This window comes from Vigna unguiculata, chromosome 6, assembly GCF_004118075.2.
Source record: "Vigna unguiculata cultivar IT97K-499-35 chromosome 6, ASM411807v1, whole genome shotgun sequence".
Lineage (NCBI taxonomy): Eukaryota > Viridiplantae > Streptophyta > Magnoliopsida > Fabales > Fabaceae > Vigna > Vigna unguiculata.
The window spans coordinates 13,390,176-13,399,850 of record NC_040284.1 but is presented as its reverse complement, the minus strand read 5'-3'; the positions used below and the strand labels follow the sequence as shown (position 1 = coordinate 13,399,850).

The 9,675-nt window shown below is 33.7% G+C and overlaps 1 protein-coding gene across 3 annotated transcripts; it reads right to left on the bottom strand.

The window, feature by feature from the left end:
• Positions 1-498: 498 nt before the first annotated feature.
• Positions 499-8,044, bottom strand: LOC114188246 (DEAD-box ATP-dependent RNA helicase 53, mitochondrial-like). 3 transcript variants are annotated; one of them, XR_003605392.1, is made up of 8 exons: positions 7,556-8,044; positions 6,437-6,564; positions 5,902-6,313; positions 3,665-3,763; positions 3,255-3,479; positions 2,678-2,839; positions 1,152-1,640; positions 509-970 (listed from the first exon to the last, which is right to left on the bottom strand). XR_003605392.1 is itself a non-coding variant. In XM_028076818.1 (7 exons), exons 1-7 carry the CDS (start codon positions 7,907-7,909, stop codon positions 1,251-1,253), a joined length of 1,770 nt encoding a protein of 589 aa, XP_027932619.1. In that variant the 5' UTR covers positions 7,910-8,044; the 3' UTR covers positions 499-1,250. The 3 variants fall into 3 exon arrangements, 1 of the variants encoding a protein (XP_027932619.1); XR_003605393.1 differs by having other exon boundaries at positions 509-963; XM_028076818.1 differs by having other exon boundaries at positions 499-1,640.
• Between the last annotated feature and the right edge of the window lie 1,631 nt (positions 8,045-9,675).

Below are 9,675 nucleotides of genomic sequence, written 5' to 3'. Positions count from 1 at the left end.
TATGAATTGCAGGAAAAAAAGGGAAGTGCGGAAGAAATAGCCTACAATAAGACATATATGTCGGTTAAATGTCTACTTTTCTTTATTTACAAAAAATACACGTAGAGTAATCAATTGTAACTTTCCACATTCTCTGTAATCTCTACTTCGATTTAGATGACTTTTCTTCAAACAAGAGATCTCATAATTATATTTATATAATTTTACAAAAGTAAAAGTATTACCCTTTTCCAAGCATATATTATCTTTCTGTCTCGAAGCAAATACAATTATTTTCGTGGAACATAAAATCTAGGTAACTTTCAAATCTACCATCAACTTCTTCACATCCTCAAACTTCAAATTTTATCCACCACAGACAACATAATAATAAAAATAGCTGTAAAAAACCATAAATTTAAGATGAATAATCATTAAAACAACAGGTCAGTCATTCTTAATTGGAACAATTCAATGGCAAATGGAAAACAAGAAATAGTACTGGCTACTATCAAGTTATAGGCAATTGTTGATCATCAAATTGGATCATCCATTTAGCAACATAGAGTTCATTATAATTCAATGCAGTTCAGCAATTTTTGTTCCTAATACACTAAATCACTTTTTCGGGTGTTCTTTAATCAAACAAGATGCTGTTGAATATTTCATACATTTCGGTAAGTGGCCCAGAATGCAACTAAAAGCATATGGTTGAAAATATATTAATATTACAGTAGTTATAATGAGTTATAATATGAGAAATTCCTTGTATCACAACATTGTGATAATATAAACAGGAGAACACCTACCTGTTTCGAAAATTTTCTATCTTTGACCATTATGAATTTTGAAGAACGCATTAAACAAATAGGAGCAGCTGCTACAAAATTTCCAAGGCCTTTGCTATGATAGGCAGAAGCTGGATCATGGAGATGATAAAGGCTTTTGCTATGGCAGGAGTGACCAAATAGAGCTGAGTTTTACCTGAAGACTAGTCACGAGAGAAAATACTGAAATGCCTCCCAAAATAGAATGTTATTCTTATTCCATATTACATTTTCCATCTCTAAGATACGGGGAAATTGGCAAGATACTGAACATTTAGATAAAGACGGTAAACTCACTTTACAAGAGCCAAAAACTAAATAAGAAATGAATACGGCTCTACTTACCAAGTTGATGAAGTGAAAAAAACCTTTCTTCTATTTGTAATTATCACTATTTAGGGTATTCCCAAAAGCACCGAAACCACGCCATGTGCTGTTCTGGCTTCACTTTCTATCACCAAAACCACCAGATTGAGCCCAACCAAAACCACCAGATCGATCTGAACTACCAAATCCACCAGATCTATCGGAGCTACCAAATCCACCGAAACCTCCTCCTGACAGACTTGAACCAGGGCTGCCAAAACGGCTAGAGCTTGGTCCTCCAAACCTTCCTGTCTCGCTGGAATTTCCATGGCTAGATCGGCCAAACCCGGAGTTACTGTAACTGCCAGAACTGGAATTTCCATAGCTAGATCGGCCATATCCAGGACTACGACCAAAACCTGTACCTCCAGACTGGCGATCCCTCATACCTCCTGAAGAACCAAATCGACCACCACTCCATCCACCAAACATGTCTGCTGATCCACTCTGAGCATTAATCTTTGCTAGCTGATAAACAAGAATATTGGAACAAGATATGAGCAGTTAATCACTATACAACGTAAAAGTAACCTATAATATAAAATCGTATGAAGGGTTAAAGAATTTCAAGGGCAAGATAAATAATTACAGCCGAAGAATTTGGCCTTTCACATCTTGAAGATCAAATAGGTGCATAGGTAGAATAAATTGTAACACGACAAACACAAAAACAAAATTCAAATAAAAGATTCAAGCACTATCAGTCTACAATGACTCAATTTTCTGTTAATCCGATTTAGTTAAAATGAAAATCCATAACAAAAGAACTCCTGCCACTCCGTTATTAGTTACTAAGAGTATGCCGGCAAAAGCTTTGAAAAATGTACATAAAGCGAGGACAGTTATTTCCACTACCAAAATTGACAAAAAATATTCACTTTCCTCTTACTCATAATTCAACAAACAAAGAACTTCAGGATTTCTCATCAAATATTTCCCATGAACTCAGTTCTAGATCAGAATCCATGTTGTAACATTTACTTTCACTTAACATTTTACCCTTCATGAACCAAGAACATACAACTAACAGGTTTAAAACAAACTTTAACTTATATTTCAATATTATTTACTAACTAAACCAAAGCTAGAGCCATGGACGTATATCGATAATTGAGAATGAAATTTGATAGAATCTTGTGATAGGAAATGTGCAATCAGCATTGCAGTATCAAATACTAAAACTTAATGTCTTATCTAATTGTCATCACCCTTTAATGATTTGAGGTATTTTAGTCAGAATTTGCAGCTTTTCCCCTACCTGCTCGATGTTATGAACATCAAAGGTAAAATAGGTAGGTTAAAGACAGTCTTTCATAACTCAATCACAAACTAGGAAGATATTCACCACAAAGCTCCCTAACTTAGAGAGGTACCACATTCCAATGCCCCTTTAAGGTTAACTGGATTGGATCTATGGAAAGAGAATAGGCTACCCATCTTGGTGCCCCAAGGACTAGAATAATATAAGCAAAGAAAGCTACCATATGGAAAAAAAGAAAAATCACCTCAGTAAATTTGCATCCAACATCACGCTCAATAGTCCTCAAAGTCCTGAATTGATCTTCTGAGTAAATAAGAATAGCAGCTCCTTTCTTCCCAGCACGGCCTGTTCTTCCAGATCTGTGAACAAATATCTCTGATGAACTGGGAAGATCATAATGTATCACCTGTATGAGAAAACCAAGTACAAATGTATAAACAGATTGAACAACAGTGTATGTAAATGTGTTGGCATATACACAGAATATATTACAGTAACGCATAAAAGCTAAGAGTGAAAAAGATACACAAACAAGCAATTAATAGTGAAAATGAAAAAATAATACAAGACAGGTAATAGTGAAGACAAGCAGTTAGAAAGGAAACATCACCCAGTAATTTCCCTTCAAACTCAAAATTTAGGGGAATCCAACAATTAAAATATGATAAACATGATCATGTCCCCCCTCCCCTAATTTATTCGACAACAATAAAGGAAGAATTACCATGTAGAATGTATAAGTTTTTCTTGAACCTTAATCAACTATCAAAATCCAAGGGTAATACAACAATTTCAAACATGTTTAGTAAAATAAAACTTACGAGATCCACATTTGGAATATCAAGGCCACGTGATGCAACGTCAGTTGCCACTAAAACATTGAAATGGTTGTTTCTGAAACCAGCAAGAGTCCTTTCCCTCTGAGTTTGTGAAATATCTCCATGCAAAGGCTCACATTTAAGGCTTTTAGCCATTACATATGATAATCTATCAGCATCACGTTTGGTTTGAGTGAAAACAATACACTTTCCTCCATTTGCATGTTCCTACCAAAGTATATACAATTAGGAAAGGCATACAGAAGCCTGTCTAAGACCCAAACATACTGAGTTGCAATCATTTTAGTAAAAAATATAAAATATAAAATAGATTCTTATAATAAAATATCAATCATATCACTAATTACAGCTGATACAAACGTAAGGAGAAAAGATTGAATCTAAAGTCATACTGTTATCAGGGGTGCAAGAATCCCTGCTTTAGTGCGCATATCAGATGCAATAGAGTACAGTGAAATTCCATCTGCCAACTTCTGATCAGAATCTCCAACCTATGGCACCAAATAGTTCCCAAGTAGAGAATTACAAATCAGCAATAAGGATTCTGCAAGTTAATCTCAACCGTTCTTATTTCTTTTCCTCCTTACAAAGTAAAATTCATGAAAAAATGTGCAAAACTGAATAAAGATCTCATGCTGCCGTATGATTCCAAATTCTATATAATACCTTCTACAATCATATTTAAAGATAAAATTTATATAGAACCACTGCTTAATTTATATAAACATGTCATAGAAAAATAGTTATACAGGCACAAATATAGAAAGCTACAATTTCTTCTGAAGGTTACACATCTACTGCCACCTGCATATATACACACATTATATAATATTTATGAGATCTATATGCATAAAATTTCTTGCTCAAAAATTACCCTAGCAAATCTACAACTTTTACAACAAGCCTGACTCTGCACTTTAATTTTAGGAACACAGAAGAGTTCATAGTCCAACTTGTGGAGTCCAGTAAATGTATTTATCCCAGTTGCAGTGAAAAGAATGTGAATAGGAAACCTATTATGCCAGTTTCAGACTGACAGACATTATATAATATGATAAATTTGTCTGTAATTTCTAGGTATTTGCGTGCCTTAATGTCATTTTTTTTAAGATTTTGTATGCCCTTTGGTAAAAAAAAAAAAGGTGGCGTCAGTAAATAGCCATGCTAGAATGATTCTTCATATGGGACATAAACTGCCTTAGTTCCCCAAAAAATTGATTCGTTTCGAATTTCCAAAATAATTTTAGGGCCTTTCTGCTATGCAAATTCCTAGGATAGGGAGATTCTTAGTTCTGTAACTCAAAGGGAATGGCAGCTAGCCTTAAAGATTATATCCTGTCTTTGTATTTCATTTCATCATAATCACAATTAGACACCACAAGTTGTAGCTCTTCTCATGAGAGTTTTCTGCATACAATAACTTTACCTTGAATCCTATCAGATAGTCTAATACATATAGATCATTTGATATAACAAACACTTTATGTGTTATTGAAATCGTATTATAAATATAAACCTTCTAACATGTGTTTTGTTCCAGCTAAAGAATTTACAAGATTTCTCACAACCTACAAAGAACACAATGAATACAATAAACCTTAGAAAGATATATTGTTGGTGTGTGTTCTTCAACCTTGACTGTTACTTCTATACAAGGCAATATTTGATCTTGCAATGAGTATGTGTAGAGACTAATGACATTAAGCACTTATGCTTGACTACACTTAAATAGCTATATATTATTTGAATTGTTTCCTTAAGCAGAATCAAAGATATAAATGTTGTGAAGAACATATCAAAACATTCCTTAACAATTGCTCACAATCATAAAGATAAAGATGGAGATACAACTCAAAGTCTCCACACATAATCGTTGCAATATCAAATATTGCCTTATATAGAAGCAACGGTAAAGTTTCAAGAAGCTATATAAAGAGATCAAGTTAAAAATTGAAGAACACACCAGCAATATATCTTTCTAAGCTTTATTGTATTCATTGTGTTATTTGTGCTTGTAAATTCTTTACACTATGATGTTTTCCCAAGTGGGCTTAAAATGTACTATCTGTGAGAATGATTTTCTTTAGGCTCGAGAGTTCTTATTCTTGGAGGGAGATTAAGAAGGTATAACCAAAAGAGGTTTGTGTATTCGTTGTAATTATTTAATTGATTAATGAAACCTCTTGAACAATGTATTTACGGGAGAACTGAACGTGGTTCGTGAGTTGGGGTGAACCAATAGAAAATCTTTTGGGTACTTGATTTATGTTTACTATATGGTCTAGTCTAGAATTGTGTGAAAAGAGTCTAAGGCTCTATTCAACCCTCCCTCTTCTAGAGCCAGTTGTTCTATCAGAAATCACTCCAGCCCTTATGTATTGAAATTTATTTCGCCATAGATCAAAAAATCCTAAGCTTCAGAAGATTTCATTGATTAAATTTGTTAGGTATCTTCTAATTTCTCCTCAAAACTCTCTTTGGCCCATGTCATACTAGATTCGACATAATTCCAACAGAAATTAAATTTGAAAAATTCATTAGCCTGACTTGGCATAATTCCAACAGAAATGACATTTGAAAAGTTGATTAACATTTCTTACTGGTGCCTAAAATAGATGTGTATACTTACGAGGTCAATGGTAAGGGGATTGTTTAGGTAATTTCGGGTGATACTCTTTATCCAAGATGGCATAGTTGCTGAGAACATAAGAGTCTGACGATTTGGAGACAAATTTTGCAAGATGTTCTCCACAGCTTCTTGAAATCCGACTTGAAGCATCTGATCAGCTTCATCAAGAACAACAAACTTCACATCCTTCAAATTCAGTGCCCTCCTATTGAGAAGATCAATAATTCTACCAGGTGTGCCTACTACAATATCTACACCATAATTAAGCTGCCTCATTTGTTGTTGGATAGGCATACCCCCATAAAGACAGATCGTGTCCAGTTTAGGTGCAGCTTCATTGAATTCCTTCTCAACCTGCCGTGCAAGTTCTCTAGTCGGAGCCAAAACCATAGCCAAAGGATCTTTTCCTCGCCTGCAATGATCAAGACAAAAATTTGTTTACTTGAAGAAACAAATAAGGTTTAGATAGGACCATTACCGAATCCTACTTCCAGCAGAAAACAAGTAAAATGTACGTGTAACTAATATAAAGTACCCATGCTTAGCATTTAGCTGAATAATCCTGTCTAAGATGGGTATCCCAAATGCAAGAGTTTTCCCAGTTCCTGTCCTAGCTCGACCAATCATATCACGTCCCTGCATTGCAGGTTCCAGCACAGCTCTCTACAACAACAATAAATAATTGAACACCTCAAGATCAGAGATAATAAATTTTGTAAACACGACGTATCTAAATATAAAATATATTATCCGAACTTAAATCAATTCTTTTCACCACAAGTTTCTAATAATAATACATGAACTCACGCCCAAAGTATAGCAACAAGGGACCTTTGTAAAATTTCTATTAACAAACACGTTTGTCTTCTGTTTAAACCAAACTAAGCCAAATTCAAACAAATTACCTCAATGTAAATCAAATTATTTCTCCATGTATAATGGCAATAATAATAATAATAATAATAATAATTATTATTATTATTATTATTATTATTATTATTATAAATTTGAGTGTTCAACTTCACTGTACAAGAAGTGCATGTTCAAGAGTCATTTGACATACCTACCAAATTAAATACATTTGTCTCTATATCAAATTCATATATCCAGAAATAAAATGTCTTCGTCTAAATAATTTATCATATAATGTCCTCCTCAATATCAAAAGTTTTATCACTCTAAATTTTATTAGATCTAATATATTACTCATTATTAGATAGTTTCGTACCATAACATGCAAGTACACAACGACTTCATAAATGACTGTTCCTTATTTATCAACACATGACCATGAGTCTTCTGTTTTAAGAGAAGATTCACTATTTATAATACTAAAAAAAAACACTTCCGTGATGTGCTTAATTTCATCATTATTTAGTAAATATGATATTTTGTTTTACATATTTTTTTAAAATATTCAAACTTTAAAATGTCCTTACAATATACGAAAAACTTCTAGTTGCTACAACTAAACTAGTAAACTGATTTCGTAAAATTTTCAGACAACCAGTTTCAAGCTTTTTACCATTTCCCTTCTCCCAACTACAAATCAAATACGAACCTTACAACATTAATTAACGAAGCTAAAAAACTAAAACCAGAAAAAATTAAAAATTGTAAAGAAAAGTGAAAACAACAGTAAATCGACGTTTACCTGAATAGGAAACAGCTTTGCGATCCCTTTCTTGGCTAAGGCCTCCACGATCTCCGTCGAGATCCCGAGCTTCGCGATCTCGAGTCCTTCGTCGCAGTTCGTGCCAGAACCTACATCTTCGTTGGAGTAGTCGCGCTCCACTGCGAGCTGCGCTGCGCAAGAAACCGGCGACGAGCGGAAGTTCAATGGTCCTGATATCGCGTGCAAGAACCTGATTCCAACTCCGTCGTTGGAGCCACCGTGCCGGAGGGCGGCGAGCCCGCTTTGGCGCGAAAGCGGTTCGACGGTGGCGAGAGTGGCGAAGAAACGGCGCGAGATTACGGAGGAGGATCTTCTGAGGATCAAGCTCGTCATGTTGATGACACTGACTGGTGAAGAGATTGAGGTTTAGGGTTTTGTTCTTCCAATCGATGAAGAAGGCTTCGAGAGTGCGAGTGTGATAAACCCTTGAAAGTGGTTGAGAAGGGTTTTAAGTTTCAGGGTTTTAGGGTTGGAAATCCTGTGTGGACAAGTCTACACACCTTTTATACTTCACATTAATACTACAAAAAAACTTCACATTAAATTTAAAATTAGTATAACAGATAAATTACTTTGTAAGAAGAAAAAGGAAGAAAGATTCACATATATTAACAATTATTAGTTTATGGATAAATCAATAATTTGATTTATGTTAATTTAACTTTTAAAAGAATAAAATATTAATTTTAATATACAAACAAATCTTCACATTATATTTTATTGTTAAACCTTTTTTAGGATTATTTATTGATAAAAAGTTTAAAGGTTAAATATATTTTTTTCATATAATTTTTAAAAATTGTATTCTATTTCAAACTAATTATTTAAAATTTTAACAATTTTGTTTATGTAATAAGAGAAAGTTATGCAAAAGAAACAGCGTTTACAAGTTTGTTAGATGAGAATCTCATAATATTATATAGGCAAAAGCACTATTTTTATGTTTTTTTTTAAATTATCGAAATGGGATAAGTGCTAAAAAAATTGGGAAGGTGGATAAGTCGTATTAACGAGGTAAGATTTTAATGTGAACAAATCTTCTTAAGATGACACAATTTCATTGTGAATAAGTGAAACGTTATAATATTTCAAAAGATTGGAATGTTGCACCCGCTATAATTTTGTACCGGTGTAATTTTGGTTTTGGTGCAATATTATGTTTTCGTTTTGATTTAATGATTAATGCAAGAATTATGATTTATGACTATCTCAAGCACATTGCAAAATTGGTTTTGAACGTTGGTGAGCTTTATGGATTTCAGCCCATTTTTTCTCTACACATGTAAATAGGTGGTCTAGTGCTTTCCAGAGACACCCTCTCATTTTCTTTTTTCTTCTTTCTTCAAGCTCTCTTCTATCTCCTTTATTTTCCTTCTAGTATCCTGGGTTACTTACCCTTTCAAAAGTACTTTGTTGCTAATTTTTAGATCCTCGGAAAATCTGAAAAAGTTTCTATTGTATCCTAGGAGCTTGTGCAACACACTGTGAATAAGTCCTTAAGGATAATGAATATACACACCTCAAAAAGTGCTCTTTTATTCGTGATTTATTGGATAAACAACAATCTTAAGGCCTTATGGTTGACAACATCAACAACTCTACTCTGGAGAATTAAAACATTTTCGGAACTCAGATTATCTTTGCAAAACCATTTCCGGATGTATCAAAAATTGAAGTATTCTTTAGACAAAACTTCTGACGCTGACAAGAACGTGTATCTACCCTTTTAGACATGTATGGAGTAGCTATGACTCTCTCAACTTCAAAACCTGACGAATTCAGTAGTCTAGCAAAACAAATTGAAGATTAGACTCATGCAAACAAGGTATGCCGACAGACCTTACTTATTGTCACGTTTAATGATTTGTTCGATGTGTACTGCTCATATAAGAAATTTGGGATTCGTTGATTTTCAAATATATTACTGAAGACATTCGACAAAGATTCGTCATAGGGAATTACTACCGTTAGGAGATGATTGAAGGAAAAGACATTAAGATTCAAATCAACGAATATCACAAGCTACTTAAAGATATCAAAGTAAAGAACATACTTCTGTATGATGAGTTTGTTTCAGAACTTTTGATCAAGAAAGTGTT

Bases quoted from the DNA above. Each gene is read 5' to 3' on its own strand.
- LOC114188246 (XM_028076818.1), bottom strand. From the start codon at position 7,909: ATGACGAGCTTGATCCTCAGAAGATCCTCCTCCGTAATCTCGCGCCGT. The intron at 6,565-7,555 runs GTAAACGTCGAT...TTGTTGTTGTAG, and splicing joins CAAAGCTGTTTCCTATTCAG to AGAGCTGTGCTGGAACCTGC. The intron at 3,480-3,664 runs GTATGACTTTAG...ATACTTTGGTAG, and splicing joins TTCTTGCACCCCTGATAACA to GAACATGCAAATGGAGGAAA.